The sequence below is a fragment of the Populus nigra genome, chromosome 13, assembly GCF_951802175.1.
Source record: "Populus nigra chromosome 13, ddPopNigr1.1, whole genome shotgun sequence".
Taxonomy (NCBI): Eukaryota; Viridiplantae; Streptophyta; class Magnoliopsida; order Malpighiales; family Salicaceae; genus Populus; species Populus nigra.
The window spans coordinates 4211086-4233709 of NC_084864.1; the positions used below are offsets into that span (position 1 = coordinate 4211086).

The 22624-nt window shown below is 33.3% G+C and overlaps 3 protein-coding genes across 5 annotated transcripts; 2 read left to right on the forward strand and 1 right to left on the reverse strand.

The window, feature by feature from the left end:
• Positions 1 to 10352: 10352 nt before the first annotated feature.
• On the forward strand, positions 10353 to 14861 carry LOC133671285 (protein PHR1-LIKE 3-like). Its single transcript, XM_062092009.1, has 6 exons — positions 10353 to 10845; positions 12955 to 13031; positions 13133 to 13187; positions 13521 to 13608; positions 13694 to 13763; positions 14261 to 14861. The coding sequence occupies exons 1-6, from the start codon at positions 10659 to 10661 to the stop codon at positions 14711 to 14713; spliced, it is 930 nt and encodes a 309-aa protein (XP_061947993.1). The 5' UTR covers positions 10353 to 10658; the 3' UTR covers positions 14714 to 14861.
• Positions 14862 to 15396: 535 nt separating this feature from the next.
• LOC133671584 (probable calcium-binding protein CML22) lies at positions 15397 to 17967 on the forward strand. Of its 3 annotated transcripts, none has more exons than XR_009834321.1 (3): positions 15397 to 15737; positions 16075 to 17003; positions 17091 to 17967. XR_009834321.1 is itself a non-coding variant. In XM_062092373.1 (3 exons), exons 1-3 carry the CDS (start codon positions 15722 to 15724, stop codon positions 17363 to 17365), a joined length of 471 nt encoding a protein of 156 aa, XP_061948357.1. In that variant the 5' UTR covers positions 15425 to 15721; the 3' UTR covers positions 17366 to 17967. The 3 variants fall into 3 exon arrangements, 1 of the variants encoding a protein (XP_061948357.1); XR_009834323.1 differs by having other exon boundaries at positions 15405 to 15737; positions 16880 to 17003; XM_062092373.1 differs by having other exon boundaries at positions 15425 to 15737; positions 16824 to 17003.
• A 158-nt stretch (positions 17968 to 18125) lies between these two features.
• Positions 18126 to 20954, reverse strand: LOC133671583 (receptor like protein kinase S.2-like). The gene has a single exon (XM_062092372.1). It carries the CDS (start codon positions 20755 to 20757, stop codon positions 18262 to 18264), a length of 2496 nt encoding a protein of 831 aa, XP_061948356.1. The 5' UTR covers positions 20758 to 20954; the 3' UTR covers positions 18126 to 18261.
• Between the last annotated feature and the right edge of the window lie 1670 nt (positions 20955 to 22624).

Genomic DNA, 22624 nt, shown 5'->3' on the forward strand with positions numbered 1-22624 from the left:
ACGAGTTATATATTCAGTTGTGTCTAATAATTTTGTATCTTAGAATAAATTATTTATTTAATTAAACAATAATAGAATTGGTCTGTGTTATGTTGCGGGTCAGAGTAAAAAAAAAACTTTGAATGCCAAAAAAATATATATATTGGCATTGCTAATGTGTTTCCTAAAATAAATAGATTTTAACCATGAATTCAAAAATAGTTGCATATTGGATGGTATTTTTATCTAATATTGAGACGAAAACATATTGAATTTACATGGGTAATCCGGGTTGACCTGCAAAACCTGCAAGGATAATCTTTCAAAAAATAAATTAAGTTTAATCTCCAATTAACTCCATCTTAAAGAATAAAATTGATAAAAAGCAACACTCAATGAAAAAAAAAAAAACTAAGTAAACTCAAATTAATCAACCAAAATAGTGATGCAAGTCACACAAACTAGTGACGCAAGTCACACACATTATCATAATCAATAAAGTTTTTTAACTCAAAGATTATTTTTCATTTAATTATACAACAATAAAGCACATGAGATTTTTTTGTATACAATATTTTTTTTAAAATAGGACAGACATGCAGGACTAAGATAGAAAAGGTAGATCATTTATAACAAATGGTGAAATTGTATTTTTCTAGTTTTAAGTTAAATATAAATAAATAAATCATCGATAATAAAGATTGAAATCACTACCAGAAAATCGATAAATACAAACAGAAATACCGAGGGAATATTTCTATCGGTAAATTTCCGAGGGATTTTACCGACGGAAATATTCCGTCGGTATATACCGAGGGAATTACAGTGGGGAAAAAATTAATGATTTACCAACAGAATTACTGATGGAATTTATTCCGTCGGTAAATTCATTGGTAAAACTGTGAACATTGTTCATCATGTCAATTACAAAGGGAATCACCAACGGAATTTTTCGTCGGTATTTTCCAGAGAGCTCCAGAACTGTTCACTTTCCAATTGCACTGTTAATTGTTGTTCTTTACGGACAAAATCACCGATGGATTGAAAAGTCGTCAGTGTTATTTGGCGGTTTTCTGAAAAAATTCAATTAATTTAAAATTTTCATTTAGATATTACAGACGGAATCACCGACGGATTGAAAAATTATCGGTAATTATTGGCGGTTTCTGAAAATGTTTTACGAAATTAAAAATTTAAATTAAATATTACCGATAGAATAATTAAAAAATATTAATATTCAATTATCTATCAGTAAATCTATCGCTAACGCATGCCAATAAAAAGTCTGGATCCCCTTATTTCATAAGAGATAAACGCATTTCTTACTATTCTTCTTCTTCTAATTCTTCTTCTTCTTCACTATATGTAAAAACATCAATATATATTTCTTTCTTTTCTTTTCTCTCCTCATCTCTTTCTCTTTCCTTCCATGCTCGGGGTATGTCTTCTTCTTCTTTCTTCTTTTATCTTCTTAGTTTTTTTTAATTAATATGTTTTACAAATTTTTTTTCTCTCCTTAGCTTCACTTGCAATATATTAAGGTAAGATTTTTCTTTTTTCATGATTTTTTTCACTATATTTGTTTTTTATTTTTATTTTAATTTTTTTGTTCTTAATAATTGTATAAATGTTGTTGTGAAATTTTTTTTTTCATATGAGATCAATTTTTAGTTGATTTATTTATAGGGATTTTTAAATTTTTAGCAATTGCAACTTCATTTTTTTTCATATGAATTTTTTTAGTTGAATTTATTTTTTCATTTTATTTATTTGTTGCAAATTTGTTTGAGTTGATTTTCTTATTCTTTTTTCCAAGCATTTTGAGTATATATTATAGAGTGTTGATTTATGCTAATTTAATTATTTTATAATTTTATAAAATAATTTTTTTAAAATATTTTTATATAATTACAGACGGAATTTCTATCGGTAATTCCGTCGATATATCCCTCGGTAATTCTGTCGGTAATAAAAAATATTATTACCGACGCGTCTGTTCCGTCAGTAAATCCATCTGTAATAATATACCAACGGATTTACCGATGGAAAAAACATTACCGACGAATGATTCACCGACGGATCATTTCCGTCTGTGATTCTGTCGGTAATATAATTACCGATGGAATATGTGTCTTACACCGATGGAAAATTTTCGTCAATAAAACTGTTAAATCTTGTAGTGAATTATATTTTTTAAAATGAGGGACAAAAATGCATTAAATAAAAAAAATACTTAACCCATCAAACCTACTATCCGGATCATGAACTCAATCGAACTCAATAATTTTTATTCTTAAATTCATATAGAATCTAAATATAAAATAAGATGTTGAAAAACAAAATAGTAAAAGGCTAAAAATAGCTAAGACGTGTGGGCCTTCATTCCCAGACCTGTGCGTATGGGCTTGGTTAATTTTGTTGTTTTTTAATGGATAGATGACATGTCATTCACTTTTATGTAAAAAAAAAAAATAGGTAGACAATACATCACCTTTTGAGGTAAAAATCTCGTTCAGCTTAGATTCCGATCACTATTGTGAAGCTTAAAAAATTAAGTCAGTTGGAGTTTTGCCCCAAAACCTAATTTTGGACACATTTTTACCCAAAAACACCTTTTCAACACCCTTAAAACACCTAAAAACAATTCTTCAATAAAAAAAATTGGTCTGAAAACCCAAAATCAAACCAAGTTAGATTTGTCTTTCTTGACTTATATCTGTTTTTTAGGAAATATTAAAACTCTAAGCAACCACCATCATACGCATTTCATCATATGGAACTCGTGAACATCAAGAACATTCATTTTTGTGGTTGAAAATGGCTTGAACGATGACTTTCTTTCTCAATGTCAAAATCCAATGATATCTCTCTTTTCTCTCTCAAACCAGGGACTGCAAAATAATAAAAATAAACTTTTGTATCAAAATTGAATTTTTTTAAAAAAATTGAAGGATCATATGGATGAATTTTTCACGAGAATAATTTGCAAAGTGGGAGGACTAAATTGAATTTTTCATGAGAACTTTGAGCCCACCACCATTTCCGACGCCTTTCCCACATTGATGATCCTTCTTCCAATCTTGTCATTAGTAAAAAAAAAATGAATAAATTGTCATTTAATTTGGCCCCAAACGGATGTAACCGCCCAAAAATAAAGTTTGAGGATGAAAATGAAAAGAAATTGTATAATGAGTCCATAGTGAAATGTGAGAGGCTTCATGGTGCAAATGTTTATAGTTATTCTTCAACATGTTTTAGAGTTTTGTTAATAATAGATCAAGAACACATAGACGAAAGGATTGTTAGTTGCCGACAAAGGAAAGTTAGTCACTTGTCATCTTTGGATGACAAGTGTGGCCCACTAAGATCACTGTTGGTAACTTTTCTTGGTGTTATTGGATTTGTGTTGTTGAAATCTTTATGATGATACTTATTGTGTCGCAATTGAAGCTTCAAAGTGCCTCACTGCTTCTAAAATCTCTTTCTTTATTTCTTTTGCTCTCTTTAATCTCTCTTATCATAATTTATGCAATTTATTTCATAATTTATTTAAAATATTGTGTTACTAGCAATAAGTTTAAATATTGTGTTTCCTAATTGTGACATATATAAACTACACTATTTCACCAATTTTTTTTCAAGTTGTATTATTTTATCAATTTTTAGAAAAAGAACATGCTCATTTTATATATATAAAAAAATCCTCAATCATATCCTTTAAAACCATTGGTATAAAATATGCTTACTAACTAATATTTTGAAGATTTTGGATTAGAATGTAGGATAACTAAAATTTTAAAAATTATAGATTAGATGAGAATATAGGAGGTTATAAGAAAGAAAAATGTTTTTACTGTAGCACTTAATCCAATTATAATTATTAAATTTTGTTTGGTCTTGATAAGTTGATTCGAGATCCAACTCCCAACCCGAGTCAAGTTAAAAAAAATAGTCAACTGGAGCTAACTTTGTCAATTCAATTATCAAAACCTCACTTAATTTTTTTTAAAATAAAAATAAAATAATATTATTTTAATTTTATTTTGAAAAATAAAAGAATAATTTTTTGATTCACCTACACATTCTATAACCCAAGATGCCAGAGTTAATAACTTCGGTATCTACAACTTCACAACTTGATATTGATGCCCTACTACTACTGCTACATTTAATTTTACTTAATTAACAGCTATACGAATTCATAATTTTCGAAACCATATAGAATCAAATATTTGAAATCAGATTGAGAAAGAATATAATGTTCTTTTTTCTTTAAAAAAAGAAGAGAAAGTTCAAATACGTTTGTGTGTGTGTGTGTGTGTGTGTGTGTGTGTAAAGGAGGAAGAAATAAAAGAAATCAAGAAAGGGGTGCCAAAAATTGAAAGTCAACTCCAGAGACATTAATGGTCTCATTTAATCCCCATAATTGATAGCACATATGCCAAAAAAATATAGCATTTCTTCCAAAGTTGAATTCATTGAACAATGGAAGTCTCCATTATTGCAGGGTTGAATTGGCCAAGAGACGCATAAAGAATATATATATATATATATATATGAAGCGGTCCTTGCATGCCATCGATGGCTGACTTGAGCTTGTTTTTACCATAACTTCCAAAAATGGCAGCTCTCTCTCGAAGAAAAACCCTACTCCACTGCACAAGTCACAGCCATCTCGTTGCTCTGATAGAGAACAAGGGACCAACCTCCTTCACAAATGTCCTCTTCCCGAGAGCGATGTCCATAAAAAAATTATCAATTTAGCAGAAGGTGGAGGGCCCCAAAAACCCAACACACCATCATCAAAGTTAAGCTGCTTAATGCTTAATTTTGCCCTAACTAACACATGCATGACGCATATAAACTATATACCATGGTCATTTTCTAGACCATTGAATAATAATGTGTATATCAACGGCATAAAAGCAAAGATCTTGAATGAAAATCATCTAGTAGGTGACCCAGTAATAAGAGTTTGGAATTAAAGGATTTGCTCTTCCTGTAGTCTCATGTTCGAGTATTGAGATTGCTAATATTGATCACCATTTGAGGTTTACCTGGTCGTTAATTTTAGGACCCGTGGAGATTTATTAAGATGTGCAGAAGCTAACTTGGATACCTCACGTGAATAATAAAAAAGAAAGATCTTAAATGAATAATGGAAGATGGAAGTGGTCATATTTGGTTAATATTATAATTGGATTTAATATATATATATAAACACACACACCTTCATTTACTTTCTCTACAACAAGCTTTATAGTTTTTGAAACACAACATGACCATTTTTTATTTAGGGTTAACATTTTTATTATCATACAACTTGATAAGAATATTATCGAATCACCTTTTATATATTAAAATTAAATTTTCTCAGGGTCCGTGAAAATTAGTTAAGGTACACGCAAACTGACCCGAACACCTCACATTAATAAATAAATAAATAAGATCTTGAATGAATAATAGAATATAGAAGTGATCATATTTGGTTAATATTATAATTGGGTTTAATATATATATATAGAGGGTTAACATTTTTGTTATCATACAACTTGTAAAGAATATTAACGTCGAATCACCTTTCATATATTAAAATTAAATTCCCCCCCAAGAACTGTAACCAAATTATTTAAACTTGAATTGATATATTCATCAAAACAAGTTTAATGGCATCTATTTTAGGATTCAAAATCTGGATTAATCACAAAGAGAAGACGTCAACTATCATTTTAATCTCATCAGGTTAAGCAACAATTCAGGCAGAGAGAATCTCTTTCTCCTGTTTGGTTCAGCTTAATATTATTTTGTCTGAGACTTCGTTGTCGGATTGTCTTGGTGGTTGGAATACACATGCATGAGTTTTGATGTTGAAAATAATAGGAGTGATAATTGAATGGCAACCACCACTCCTTCTTCTTCTTCTTCTAAATGGGTGGGGTCAACAATGGCGGACCTCGTTTTGTCTGTGGACTGGCCTTGTCCCTTCCCTATCCACTCCTCTCAATGTACTCTACCTCCCGGTGCGTCATTGCTGGGGGGCAGCAAATTGTGCTCTACAAAATAAGAGCAATATTCACATAGTAAATGTTGAAGTCTTTCTTTCTTTCTTTCTTTCTTTCCTTTTTCTTTTTCATTTGTGTTCATGAACTTCTTTTATAAGTATGTTGTTGATAAATTGATCAGATTAAGTTGTTATAAATTGGGTTTGGACTCGTTTCAAGCATTTGTTTTTTTTTTTTATTCGATGGCAAAAGTTATTTTCGATTAGTTTACATGTTAGCCTAGATTAAATCTCCTTCTTTTATGATCTTATGGAGTTTATAAATCTTTGTTAAAAAATATAAACGATAAATAAATAAATATAAAAATTAAAAAAAAAGTTATCAACAATAAATAAATATAAAAATTAAAAAAAATTAAAAGTCAGATATATACCAGTATATTTGGTCAATATAAAAATTAAAAAAAATTTAAGAGTCAGATATGGACTAGGATATTTGGTCTCACGACTCGGATCTTTAACACTATTGTATTTAACAACTTAGTTAAAAAAATTATTTTTTATTTAATTAAATGATAATAAAAAATTAACACGCATGAAACTAATTAAATAAAATAAGAAGCAAAAAAATATTTTGCAATGTTACATATATTATAAATATTATCTCAAAATATGTATCTTGAACATGCAGTCTTTTTCAATATGTTTTTTTTCCATAAATAAAAAAAAATCTTACGAACACATTTAACTAAATAAGTTGAAAATAATTTGTTTCAATAAATGAAAAGAAAATCATTAGTGATAATCAAATACGTATTTAGAAAAGTCAAGAGGTGAAAGTAGATCAAGATATTTGATTCCACAACATGAATTATTTATCCGATTATGTTCAATGACTATGTTTAATAAAATTTATTTTTTTATTTAATGAAATAATAGTGGAAATAAACACACATATAAAAATAATTGAATAAAATCAATGAAAAAAGATATCATGCAATGTTGCACTTCTTAGAAGTATTATTTTTAAAAATAAATATTTTTTACTTTTAAAAATAAAGTTCAATTATATATAACATAAAAAAAATCACAAATGAATTAGAATAACCTCTTAAAAAAATTAAATGCATGCAAAATAAAATAAAAAAATCACTATTTAAGAAAAGCTAAATACAAAAAATAAAAAAATCAGAAAAAATAAATATTAATTGAAATATAATTTAAAGAAATATTGAAAAAATACATATAAAAAAGCATGCTTTTAAAAAAAAAAAAAAAAACAAATGCCAGCTTTTGGCCCAATAAAGGAAGAGTGGGTTGCAAATGGGGTCTACTAACTATATTTTGAAGAGAAAAAAAATCAAGACTACAGGTGTTTTGGGACTCCATATATTAGTCGCTAGAAAAACAATGTATATGTTTTTTTATACAAAAACTTATTTTTAATTTATTTTTGATTCAAAACACCTACAAAAAAGCATAAACACCTTTAAAACCCACATAAATGACCTTAAACAAAAAACACACAAAAACCCAAAATAAACATGAAATAAAAAATCTTCTTGAGATTAGATGTGGTTTTTTAAAACATTTCAAGGTTAAAAATCACATAAATGAAACCTCGTTTAACACCAAGATCGAACATTTTGACAACAAGAATCGGTGACAACATTGATTTTCTCTCTCTATTGCTGAATTTCAGTGATTTTTCTCTCTCCTTTCACAAACCAGAGATTAAAAAATAATAAATATGAACTTTTGTACTAAATATATATAGCTTGTAAAGTTTGAGGACTAAAATAAATATTTTGTATGAAATTTAAAACCATCATCTATTTATAGAGTCTTTTCTATTTTGGTCCTTTATCTTTCAATTTTATCCTTTGTCAACAAATTTGACTCAATTGTCCTTAAATTGACCAAAAATGATGCAATCACATAAAAACAACTTTAAGGACCAAAAAAAAAATAAAAAGGAAAATTTTTTAACAATATATCCATAGTAAAAAGTGAGAGGATGAACAATATTATGTGTGAACAACATTTACCCATGTGTGTGTCTACACACACACACACGTGGGTGTTCGAGTCAGTTTGCGCGTATCTCGATTAATCCCACATGTCATGAAGTTAACGACCATATAAGTCTCCAGTGGTCATGAGGTTTGTGAGACTCTAGTTGGTGACCTCTAGAGAGCAAACTTAAGACCTGAACAGTTGAGTTATACCCTTCAACATTATTTAGCCCATATATTTGAGATTATAGGTAATGTGAATTATATATTCGGACTTTTCCAAATATAAAATCAAATTTATATTATACTTCCATTTCTTGATAAAATATTTTTCAAATAAAATTAAGAACATATTTAGCATGTGTTTGAGGACACGGTTAAATTTGAATTTTTCTTGTTTAAAATTATTATTTTTATGTTTTTTGTTGTTGTTTTGATGTGCTAATATCAAAAATTATTTTTTAAAAAAATAAAAAATATTATTCTGATATATTTTTAAATAAAAAATATTTTAAAAAATAGTCACTACCACACTCTAAACATCCCATTATATTTCAAATCAAAGTTTCTAGACATGATCTAAAATAATTGAAACCATCCACCTAGCCAGCCAAGAGATTATATTCATATAACATGTATCAATTTGTCAATGCTCTAATGATTAAAAGCTCTAGTGTGAAATCTATATATATATATATATATATATATATAGAGGGCATTCCATGTGTTTTCTATAAAATAAAGATATTTAAGAGTATAATAAAAGTTGCGTTTTGAAATGTTTTTTTCTTGAAGAAACATTAAAATAATTTTTTAATTTTTTAAAATTTATTTTTAACATCAACACATCAAAATAATTTAAAAATATTAAAATAATTTTTAAATTTTAAATAAATATTTTTTTTGACCGCATTGCCAAACACTCCAAACTTTAAATGGAAGGGTATTTAAAAAAAAAGCAAAAAATACAGAAATAAAATGTAAATATTTTCAAGATTTGTGGTGCCATGGTCCCACTCCTCAACTTAGCTCCACTCCTCCTCTAATAATTACAATAATTACTTCATGCATGGCCTAAAAATGAAATTCCCTAGAAAAGAAAGGAAAAGGACCGAAGAACAAAATAAGAACCCATCAAAACCAACAGAAACAAGCAGACGACACCATGATGTGGCAACTGGAGATGTTCCCTCCTATTTGCCTTCACATACACAAAGTACACTCCACACCACACCTTTCCTACGCACCACACACCAAAAAAGGAACCTTTATAAAAACATTAAAAAAGAAATAAAAAGAATTATCTCCATATGTGGGTGGCTTCTATGATGAACGAGTTTACTTCCTTCCCTCTATAGTTATGTGCTTGAGAATGTGGATTTACATGAGGTTGACAACTTTTTCGAAAATGTATTAATTTTGAATCTAAATTTGTGGTGATTATTTTTGTTTGGTTCGGTTTTTAGGATAAAACCCAGTTTGAACTGGTTTTGGCTCGGTTTTTCTGGTTTGGCTCGGTTTTTTTAGTTTGGCTTGGTTTTTTTCCGGTTTGGGTTCGGTTAAGTTCGGTTTTTTCGGTTTCAGACTTATAAAACTGAAATCGAGCCGGTAGGTTTTTCAAAATTTTAATCGATTGTTTTTCACAGTTCAGTTTTTTTGGTTATTTTTTTTATTTTCCCAATTTAATCAGTTTTTTTAATTTTTTTACTCATCTCTAATCTAGATTATAATTATTAAATCTGAGAAGAAGTTGTATAATGATTTTGTAATATGTAGATTTCAAGTCTGGTATGAATGTTTTTTAATGAGAGTATATATCGACTTGTCAAATTTGGAATTATTTGATGGGTCGAATTATGTCTCAATTAGCTTCACTATTTTGAGTAAGATTTGGTTGAGTCAATTTTAAAAGAAATTTTTTAATTTTGTTTTAAAAATCTAAAATAATATTGTTTTGTTTTGTTTTAAAAAACCCTTAAAATAATCTTGTTTTACAATTAATTGGAATTAATTCAAGTAACTTGTAACTCAAATTTCAAATCAGCTCTTGATTAGAGTCTAATTATATAGTTATGATTGATGTATTTGAGATTTTTGTAAATGAATTTATAAAAAATAACTTATTAATTGAAGATTAGATGGGATAAAAATTTATGAGATGTTTTGCCTATTATAATATTTTATTTGTTTTTAAAAATATTTTTAAAAGAATTTATTTATTTTATATTTTTAGATTGTTCTATATATTGAAATTAAAAATAATTTTTAAAAATTAAAAAAATATTATTATAATATATTTCTAAAAAAAAAAACCTTTAAGCCACGATATGTAGTTCAAACACAGCCAACAAGCTACCACAATCACATCTCAACTACACGCATCTCTCTGTTCAGACATACAAAAACACAATGTACAAATCGCTGTCTTAAAAACACCTCTCTCTCTCTCTCTCTCTCTCTCTCTCATAAAAACAATAACTTGCAGACGCTCACCTCTCTCTCTCTCTCTCTCTGGAATACCAACACACGCATAGACATCCTCTTTTTTCTGACCTCAAAGTCGGGGCTCCGAAGCCCCGAAAGGAACCCAAAAATCGGATCTTGGGCACCATTTCACCATTTTATGACACTTTTTTTGGAAAATATTTAAAGGGTATTCAAGAATGTACTCTGCAATACACTCACTGCCTTTGGATGGACATGGGGACTTTCAAGCTTCATTAGATGGAATTAATCTGCCTGGGGATGCGTGCTTGGTTCTCACTACGGATCCAAAGCCAAGGCTCCGCTGGACTGCTGAGTTACATGAGAGATTTGTTGATGCTGTTACTCAACTTGGTGGACCTGACAGTAACTACTACTACTTCATTTTATTTATTTTTTTTCTTTGTGTTTGTTTCTTTGTTTCAATTTATGAGCTGTTTTAGCTTTTGTGTGTGTGTCTTTGCTTTTTTCTTGAATGTGGTTTTATTGCCTTAAAGTTTCTATTTTATTCGCTTGAAAGTGTAAAAATGGTTATTTTGTGATGCTTTGTGTGAAGAATGTTTGTTTTCACTATGTGATGTACTTGAAATGCGTTCTGGGGTTTATTTAGTTGGTGAAAAGGGTCTTTTTTTTTCTGTTTCTTTGAAAGAAATGTGGGTTTTGATTCTCAGTCTGGTTAATTAGTGCTTGAAATATTCACTGGGTTTTGTAGTTAATTTTTTTTTTTAATATTTTAGGATATGTTTTCAGATGTGATTATAGTAATTGATGTGGTGGTTCTGGATGTGATTAACCCCTATTGTTGATGATGTATTGAGTGATTAAAGGAGGCCCCTTTTTTCCTATTATTCACTGGAGGGTTTATTCCGGCTATTTGTTTTTACCAAATAGTTTTATGTGTTTATTTTTGTCTTTGTTAGGTCAAATGTTTTTAATGTGTATTGTTAGGTCAAGTGTTTTTAATGAGTATGTTGCTTAAGAAAACTTGAGATGGCCTGCCAGTTAAATTTCTTTAGTATGGTTTAATTTAGAACGATTATCATAATTTTAGCGTGAGAAGATTTCTCTTTCGTTGTTTAGTTGTTTTTGATTGACTAGCTGTCTAAGCTGCCTTGATCTCATATGCTTTTATTCTTTTAATGTTTGTGTTTATTTTCTGGTTATTGTGCACTACATGTTTTTCATGTATTTCACCTACTTGAAAATACAACTAAAAGGACAAATTAGATGAACTATAGCAGCTTGTCCTTGTCTAGGAAAGAATATTCTATTATTTGGGAGTATTAAATTTGTAAAAATTTGTGGTTCTGTTTTTGAATGGAGATTTCACAAAGAAATACCAAGCTTTTACTATCTATAATAGCAGTCAAAGCAGCATCATGCAAGATCTTTGCTCCTATTTCTAAAAAGTTTAAATCACTATGCGATATAATTATTTTATTTCTTTCTAAATGAAAATGTTGAGCTTACTTGTCATGGAGGATTGAATTCTAGTACTTCTAGTAGGGCCCCATTACTAGTATCAACTATGGAATTTAATTGATCTCCTTGCTAGTCTGGAATCACTATACTTCCGGTAAAACAAAGCCACCTTGACCAGGCTGCTATGGTGATTTTACCATTTTTCACCAACCTGCCATTGGTGCAGCAGCTGCCTCTAGTATGAGAAGTACGAAATATGAGGAAGCTAGAAAACGCCAGGAGTTGTGAAATAAACCATTTTCAGAAGGCATAATAAGACGAGTGCTGAAATCTTCGATGGGTCTTGGTAGTATTGTGACGTTCAAAGTCCCCCATTGTGTCTGTGGGGAAGTTCTTGAAATTGCAAATCAGAGTTGGTTATCCCGAAAGCAACTCCAATTTACACTTTTGGATGGTAGGCCCATGCTGTTGCAACCTATAATTGTAAGAACTTGTAAGAGATTTCCATTGCATGAGGCAGCTACCATTTCAATACAATGCATAATAGGCCAATGTAGAGTTCCTTAACCAAAGGAACCAACTCTTGCCTTGGCGTTCTGAGTCACGCACATGCTTGCATTGTAGTTTGTTGTCAAATGATAGACAGGAATCTGTAAATGGCCTGCTTATTAGAAACTATGCTTTTTCAATAGGATATTGATAGCTAAGAATTGGTACAAGTTACCAGGGATTGTTCATGCTTGAGATATTGTCCCTCCAGTATCGTGGTTTCGAAGCATGTTTTTGTTAAAAATATTGTTGTTCTGTTCTAGTGACATTAGGAACTTAATAGGAACATCATTTTGTTCCTCAGCATGTCTTTGGCTCCTAACTGATTTGTACATGAACAAAGTGTAGCACATTGACATCTCAATTTTGAAGAAACATTTATAAGGCAACCTCCATTTGTCAGATGACTTTACAGACTACTTACTATACTTCATTTTGTAGGCACACAATCATGTCGATTTGCTAATTGAAGTTTTTGTTTTGTTTTCTCAATATGAATTGCAGAAGCAACACCAAAGACAATTATGAGAACAATGGGGGTAAAAGGCCTCACCCTTTATCACTTGAAATCTCACCTACAGGTCTGCTGAAACCGTTGTCTCTCTTTATTCTTTTTGATCTTCTAGGTTTTAGCTTCATATGATTTCATGCTCTTTCCTCTAGTTAACATTTGTACTTGCAGAAATACCGGTTGGGAAAGCAGTCCTGCAAGGAATCAACTGATAACTCCAAGGATGGTATTGACCTCTTTTCTTTAGAACCTTTTTATTAGCTGTTTTCTTTTATCTTTTCTATTGAGGGCTTCCCAGGGGCATAAGACTATTCTTCAATTTGTGAACTCCTCTACCTTTTTTCCTGCCAGCTGCATGTTTTTTTTTTATTATTATTCTGTGTATTACCATATTGGCAAATGTCTGCACATTAATTTTCTATCTAGCATCAATTGTAAATGCACATGCACAACACTTTTTTTTTACCAAAATTTTCATACCTTGGGTACCATAGATGAACTGCTTCTGGTGGTAAATTGCTGTGGTTGAAAACTTACTGATATAAGGAATGACGTGTAGTTGGGATTGCACCATCAGTTGCAGAAAGTCAGGATACTGGTTCATCAACATCCGCATCATCAAGAATGATTGCGCAGGATCTGAATGAGTATGCTGTCTCGACCCTAAACATGTCAAACTTGTTCCATCTCTCCTTGTGTTCCAATCTTTACTGCCTTTTATCTTTCAAACAGTGGTTACCAGGTTACTGAGGCTTTGAGAGTGCAGATGGAAGTCCAACGAAGATTGCATGAGCAGCTGGAGGTTAGTATTCATTTATGTGGCTTTTGGACTTTTGGGATAACATAGAAGTTAGAACTGGAACATCTAAGTTGCAATGAGTTAGCCTCTTTTTTTTAATTATGCATGAGACAAGTTAAAGCCTCAACGGTCCAAGCTTATCACTATCTAATCAACTCCAAGAAAAGATTAATTAAAAAGTATAGAAATGTAACCTCATTTGAGGGAGAAGATATTAGGTGAGACCGGTTCACCATGTGCCCACTTTCATGAATATTGGGACCCACCACTTTGTGAGTGTGGGCTCATGGCGAGCCAGGCTCGTGGCAACAATTCCTCTGTATTCCTGGAGAAAAAGCTTTTACCGGTGGTTTATTACAAGCTAAAATAATTATAACTTTTCCCTCAAAGGTGAGACTCCTTTTTTCACTTCTAGAAATTTGTCTTTAATCCAAGTAGCTCAGTGTCTCGGCAATGATTTTGAAATTTTAAGATCTTTCTAAGGGTTTTACCATAAGCAGGTGCAACATCATCTCCAACTTCGCATTGAAGCTCAGGGGAAATACTTACAGTCAATACTCGAGAAAGCTTGTAAAGCTCTGAATGACCAGGCTGTTGCAACTGCAGGACTTGAAGCTGCTAGGGAAGAGCTTTCTGAATTAGCAATCAAGGTTTCCAATGAATGTGCAGGAATTGCCCCTCTTGATACCATGAAAATGCCTTCCTTATCTGAACTTGCTGCTGCTTTAGGGAACAGAAATGCTTCCAATGTGCCTGCTCGCATTGGTGATTGCTCTGTCGAAAGCTGCTTGACCTCAACTAGTAGCCCAGTTTCTCCCATGGGTGTGGGCTCACAAGTTGCTTCCACGAAGAAAAGATCAAGGCCTGTGCTTGGTAATGGAGATTCATTGCCCTTCGAAGGCAACATTCGGCAAGAAGTAGAATGGTCAATGAGTAATATTTTGGATGAATAGCAAGGCATTTCCATCTTAGAAACAGAAACTTCTTTGTTTCTTTTTTTAGCTGTCTAGCTGATCTAAATGTCAAGTCTTAATCAACTATATCATCAGTGGCCTGTATATTCTCAGATCTTTTGAGTTAGAGGATATCATTTTCTTATAACTTGGAACTCTCCCTTTCTGCAAAACGAGTGGCATGCTATTCATTTATCCAGCTTGCCTTTCAAGATGGCATTGAAAAGTTGGCAATGTATATATAGAGTTGAATTGAGGTTTAATTATTCCCGTTGTCTTCCACTTCTAACGTTGACCATTGCCAACTGTGCGTAGATGGACGAGGTTGCGAAAGGCTGCAAATTTGTCTGTCCAAATTCTTGAAGATGTATTTGTTATGGCTCAACACTCAATACTTGAACATCTTACAAAAGTTGATGAATGCTAAAAGTTCAGGCCGTCAAGGGATAATTAGTGGTAGAAAAAAAGAACTTTTCTTCTCTGCTTGAGAATTCACAAAACGACGGGTGCTTCCTCCCCTCCCTCCCTTCCTCTCTTCAAGGGACATATTTAATTCCAACTTTCATGTGCCTGTGAATTAAATGAATTTTTTTTTTAGCTTTGGAACAAATTTATGTCTGCAAGCATGTAGAATTTTCATATTAAAATTCTACATGAAAATTCGGTGACTTATTTCCATGGGAACCAGATAGGATAGCTTCAATACTTGAACATCGGTATGACAAGACTTAAATCCAAGAAAAAGCTTTATTCTTTCTTACCTTGACAGTATTTGAATATTCAATTGAGAGAGAGAAAAGTAAAGTATTTTCTGGCTCTGCATTTGTTGTGGAAGCCATGATGGCATGTCCACAGTAAAGCACTTCATTTTGCTTATTCTGAACTATTTTTTTGTGCCCTCTTTTTCTTTCAAGACAATCAAATGCTCCTTTTCTCCTTTATGAACTGTACCTCAACTCCTTTACTCTCTTGGGGCAACCAGCTGCCTCCTTTCTCTCACTTGCAGGCATGACAGACTCACTGGGTAAATCTTATCTCTTAGTTTATTTTCTTGCTTTTCTTTCTTGGTACTTGCTAATATTTTTTTCTGGACTAAGGGATTTTGTAGATATCCAACAAAAGAAGAAAAAAAAATCCAAAGAATGTGGAAAATTAATGCAAGAAAGCTTCTGCCTGTAGATTAACTTTGAAAGCTTTAATTTTGCCTATTTAACTCATTTTCACTGAGTGAGTTAATACTGTCAGTACATTTATCAGCTTTCCTGATCCTTGCATGCTATTGTTGTCATGTTCTCTGATTTTCTCCCTTCTCTTGTACTGATATTCTATAATTGCTCCTTTTCTCTATCTGTCTATTTCAGTTCTCTTCTTGTTCTTTCGTGAAATATGATGCCTGTTGAGGTGCCATCACTTTCATGTTATGTGACCAGTGCTCCAGAATCTATTTCATTGTAGAGTGCTACATTATCCATTGATGGTACAGTAGAACAAGCTTTGCTAAACTGAGAAAGCAGACAATAGAAATCCATATATCAGAACTAAGATGTCCTTATAAGCTGCATTTAGGTTTTCGAAAGAACGGCAAGGAATCACTCAAGGAAGGAATTCTCTTGATAGAATTTTCATTCATTGCCTTTTCCTTGGTTTTTCCAAGTAGCAGTTTTGCTTGAACAATTTCAAACATGCAGATGGTTGAGGGTAGGGTTCATACTCATTTGAGAGCTAATGCCAGATTTGTCATATAGTAACCTACATATAAGATTTTATTTTGTTGAAATGCATTCAATTATCCTGATATGAATTCATGCTAATTCAGGAACAAATAATAAATAAGCTTTTTTTTTTTGTTCTTTTTCTTTAGCTTTAAGCTTTCATCACAGTCAAGTCTATTGACTGATATTGGCCTGCATAATGCAGCTTCGTTTTAGTAGCATTTAGAAAGAAGTATTGTTACCTTTGAATGAAGCAACATAGCTAGAGAGAAGGAAAAGAAAGGGATTAAATTATGTTTAATATGCATTAAAAGATCTTTGTGAAATTAGTAAATTAAACAGATCTTATGTCTTAACTCTTTTGTTGAGCCTGCATTTTGATTCCTCCTTGTGTCTAGTTTTCAAGGCACATCCCACCCTTTCCCTTCTTTCAAGTCCTTGTCATCTAAAACAGGAGGGATGTTTTGCCATTGTGGATCACCAAACAAATATAAGAGGCTGGATGAATATACTAATCTTGTGGTTTCCTCAGTTTAATGAAGAACTGAAACACATCAGAGGGGTATTTGAACAGTATGGTGAGTTTAAACAAGGTTGCTTTTCTGTTCCCTGAGATGCAATGGTGGACTTTTTCTGCATATTGACTCTCTATATCCTCCTCATAGATGAAGATGTAAATGGATCTATTGACCTTGAGGAACTCAAAAAATGCTTACAAAAGCTGACACTCACTTTAAAAGAGGAGGAAGTTGAGGATCTTTTCCACTCCTGCGACATTGACAATTCAATGAGTTCAATGTTCATTGAAGTCATCTATCTCCTAGTAGAACATTCATCCTCTCCTCCCAAGAGCATCCACCTTAAACTTGACTTTATCTTCATTCATATGTTTGACTTAAAGACGTCAACTTATTGTGATCACCCATATATGATGGCCTGAGGGTTTTGTTTCAGACATCAAAGATGGGTTCCCCAGAGCTTCAGGCCACTTTCGATACAATTATAGAAGCTTTCTTATTCTTGGATAAGAATGGTAATGGGAAGCTGTAAAAGAAAGAGATGATCAAAGCATTCAAAGAGGATTCTCCTTGGGAAAAATCCCCAGCACACATCACCGGATCCAGAATTAGTTCTATCTCTTTCACATGATATATTTCTACTTTTGACTTGTAGTTCCAGTTGTTTTAAAATCCTTAAACCATCCTCTTGGAGATTCCTGTGAATATATGCAGAAGAAATGGACTGGGACAGGAATGGGAAGGTCAGTTTCAGGGAGTTCCTCTCTTCTTTAATCAACTGGATTAGGATTGATGCTGACGAAGAAATTCCTGAGAAGGGAAGTCAAACCAGGCACAAGAATTTGAGCTGGATAACTGTCGAATATGAGGTCAGGTTGAAGCATTTATAAATCATCCAAGTGTATTATTCAAAGCTGTCGCTCCTCTGCCATGCTCAATTGTGCATGTAATATTTGTGGTGACAGTTAACGTTTCTCATATGCTCTATGAATCACCCGGATAAATTAAGGGTTCATTTCTTTCTCGTCCTCACCTTATAGGCTTTGGGGATCATTTTTATTTTCCTTTCATGATTCTGGTCTTCCTCTTCTGTCTAGGTTGTATTGCAAGTACTGTGTATGGAAAGCCAGCGTAGGGGTGGTTATGGCAAGAAGCTATAACTGCAGCGTTACTAGATTCTAATGAAAAAAAAAATCATGGTAGCCTATTGAAAAGCAAAGCATATACATTGATAGTACACAGAAGTTACAGGAAGGGAAAGAACTATCAATCTCCGCAGAAACCTATAGTGACTATCTAGTTGTCACTGACACTCTACTCACTTAATCCCCAGAGCTTGGATTCTTCTAATCAATGACAAAGAACTAGCATTGTTTTGTCTCCATTCTTCTCTGCTTTCCTTCCTTTTCCCTCCTTCCATGAACCATTGATCGTTTCCGTCAAGTATCCTTACAATCTGCCTAATGCTTGGCCTTAATTCTGGGTTGGACCTGGTGCATGCAATCCCCAATTTGACGATTCTGATCAATTCTTCATGATCATATTCACGGTTCAACCTTATATCAGCCAGATCCTCCATTGGTCTCTTCTGTGTCTCAAATTCATGAACTCTAAGAACCAAGAGCACCTCTGGTCTCCGAAAATCAACTGCCATTTGTCCACTGACCACCTCCAGAACCACCACACCGTAGCTATACACATCAGCCATTGGGGTTGCCTCACCAGATTCCATGTACTCGGGAGACATGTAACCAAAGATTCCACGGACTGATTTATTTTCTTTTGCAGCTGCTTTATGGGCATGATCATTTCTTGCCAAGAATTCGGCAAGTGCAAAGTTACCAAGTCTCGGATTCATGTCTGGATCAAGAATGATAGAAGAGGTAGTAATATTCCTGTGGATAACTTGCTCATCCCACTCCTCATGAAGATAAAGAATTGCAGCAGCAAGAGACTTGATGATGTTATATCTGTGCCGCCATTGTAGAATAGAATGCCCAATTCTGTTGTCATGATGGAAAAGAAGGTGACTCATCAGGCGACTTGCTGAATAATCATAGACGACAAGCATCTCTCCATGTTCTGTGCACCATCCACGGAGTTGTATCAGGTTGCGGTGGCGGAGCCTGCCTAAGTTTAGGAGTTCAGTTGAAAATCGCACGCGTATTGCAGGGCATTGGGTCATGCCAAGTCTCTTCACCAAGACTTGATGGCCATCTTCAAGGATGCCATAGTAAGCAGTTCCAAAGTCCACCTCTGCTACCCTTTGTGAGTCCGAGAAATTATTTGTAGCAGAAATGATTTCCTTGTAGGATATTTCCCTGGGAGTTTCCACCATAAAGAAAGCATTTTGCCGGTGACTTCTGTTGTTCGACTTAGAAGAGCTCAGTTTATTACTACTCTCAAATTCTGCTGTTGCATACATAGTTTCTTCCGTAGCTGTGACATACGCTGATGAAGTGAACGAGATTGTCATGTCAGAACTTGGAACGGAGGTGGTCGCGGTGGTGTTGGTTTTGCTTATGCTAGTGCTTGCAGGTGATATAGCTATGTATCTAGGATGAGACCGAAATGATGGAAGAGGTGGCAGTTTGCCCAAAATGTTGCCAGAAAGTGCTTCCACAACCCATTTCATGTTAGGCCGAAGTTGCGGGTTGTGGAGTGTGCATAGAAGCCCCAGATGAATCAGGCGTTCAATATCAGAAAGCCCAAAAGACCCATCTGGAAGCCTATTATCCGCTGCTTGTAAAAGCTTCCCTTCATCGGACAACCCCCTTATCCAGTCAAGCAAAATGATCCGATCATCAGGATACGTCAGATCCACTGCCCGCCTCCTAGACGCCACCTCTAACACAACAATTCCAAAGCTGAAAACATCAGATTTAGCAGTAGCGACACTTCGTTTCTGGAAGCTCTCGGGTGATAAATAACCGATAGTGCCACCAATTCTGGTTGATTCAGCCAAGCGAAACTGGTGATTTTTCATTGAAGGTGTCCGGATTTGATACTCAAGTTCATGTTCTAACCACCGCGCCAAGCCGAAGTCACCAAGTCGGGCATTATAATGGGAGTCAAGCATGACATTGCTTGTCTTCACATCCCGGTGAATGATCTGAGTCTCCAATTGTTCGTGGAGATAATGCAACGCTGCTGCCAAGCCGCTGACTATCTTCCTTCTTCGTTCCCAAGCAAGGGGTTCCGCTTTCAGGTTTTCAGGCCTTCTAAACAGAACCCTGTCCAGGCTGCGGTTAGGCATGTAGTCATAAACCAAGAACAACTGGTCTTCATGAGCACACCACCCTCTTAGCCTGACAAGATTCCTGTGCCGCAGTTGAGCCACAGCAACCAACTCAGCTTCAAAAGTCTTCTCAAACTGTTCCCCTCTCTCAGCCAAGCATTTGACTGCAACAACAGTACCATCACTTGGTAAAACTGCTCTATAAACCTTTCCAAAACCTCCACTTCCAAGAACCTCATTTTCACAAAACCCTTTAGACCCTATATAAAGTTCAGCATAGCTGAATATCCTTGGATTATCACCACCAACCTTCTCAGATATTTGAATTCCTTCCAGGTCATGAAACGGACCAGACTGCTGTTTACTTGGTTTATCGTCCTGAAAACAACCAATCCATTTCGATTCATGTAACCGGCGTAATGAATCACCTAGGACATGAAGTATTTGCCTCCCGCAGCCGCAGTGTTGGCGCTTTTTGACATCATCATGCACAGGTGGTCGGATTTGGGGCTGATCAAATGGCTTGATTTCTTCGAAATCCGCCGGTAAAATGATACAAAAGCAGTTGAGTTTCATGGTTTTGGTGTCTGGAAATCGGCTAGATGAACATTGAATGAAGATGGCGAAGTAAATGAAATGGATGAGACTTTGGTTGTGTGTATATTATGTGATCACGTAATGCCTTTTTTGGGCGTGGGCTTTAAATTCAACACGGTTAGGTTGCATTTTGGTTGAATTATGTGCTGTCAACCGGCTTGAAAAGAACCTACCCTTATCTTAGGAAAAAGAAGTTTCTAAAATATTTGATCTTGGCTCCTATAGCATATAGTTTCTGAAGCATAAATAGAATTATCAGCGGACAATTATCGGGTGGTGAAGTTGGTCGATCTCTTAATTTTATTTTTATTTTAAAAAAAAATCAACAGATTAAGGATCAAGTTTTGATTGGATCAGATCTGGGTAGATCAGATTGATCTGAAGTTTTGACTAAATCAATGAAGTTTTTTTTTTCTTTAACTTGAATCGATCTAGATCCCATGTCAGTCGGGTTTCAGGTTGACCCGTCAGGCCAATCCAGGATTTATACCTATGCTCTGAATCATAACAAAGTGGTTGTGATGGTTGAATTTCATACCTTCTAGCTTTGGTCAAAACTTGCCAAAAACAAACATCCTATAGTCCACAATTGACAAAAGAAGAAAGAAAAACAATGTCAATCAAGGCGAATTGGTCTCTTATTATGATAGTTTATAGAAATGCGATTAATTTGGTAAAGATGAGAGGCATGTGTTCAAATGTATGCGATGGCAAAGACTATCAATAAGAAGCCATGGACGTCTCTGGAAAACATATCATGAAAAATCACAGAAAGGGATGCAACAGGACGTCTAGAACCTAAAACTTCTTATGATTGAAGTTACCTTGCGCTCTTCGATCTTTGAGATGAGCACCGGGAAAGTAAAGCATGCTTCAAGACGGGAATTATATGGGTGAGGATGGATAAAAATCAACATCTTTATCATATGCTCCCATTATAGCTCTTAGTGCTTTGCGATTTGATAGACATAACCTGACGATCTCATTCAAGTTTTGAATAAAAGCACCTTGGATAGAAGAAGATTCTCCCATAATCAATCATGTTCATATATATAGATTTAAAGGAAATTTATTGTCATATGAGAATTCGGTTTCTTATTATTGGATTAATTGTTCTAGTGTTATTTTAATTACGAGAACAATATAGATATTTTACGGTAAGAATATCCTTCCTTATAAATCGATAAGAAAAAGAAAAAGAATTATTATGCTTCTATTCTTGCATCGTTTAATGCAAGTCATGCCTTTATATATAAATTTAGAAAAAATAGTTATTTTTTTTAATAATTTCTCTAAATATTTAAATCATGTTTATTTTTTTATATACGAGCCAAATCTAACCCAATAACCAATAATATATATAATTTTACGATCAATTTTATTTTATCTTTTATTTAATATGATTCATGTCTTCATTAAGTACAGTTTTTCTTACACTCCTGCCTTAAAATGTTTACAAACCTAGCTGGTTAAGCCTCATGATTATTTATCACTCAAGATTAACTCATTGAACTAGATTGAAATTACCTGAACACAGCTAGCTGAAAGCGTAATTAGAGCATACAAGTCTGAGATCAAAAGTCATCATCACCGCTGTGACTCAGAGTTTGGGGCCCTTAGGATTGCTTGATGGCAGAAATCTGAGCCGGGGATTGTTGGCATATGGTTAAATCTAAGGTAATGTAATTCATTGTACGGAGTGCCTCTTATTCTGAATTTGGTCATGCGGGTTGCCCACTTTTTGTTCCGTGTTTTTTTTTTAATTGTATTAGCAGTTATTATTTAAATATTTTTTATTTAAAAATATATTAAAATAATATTTTTTTTATTTTTAATAAAATAATTT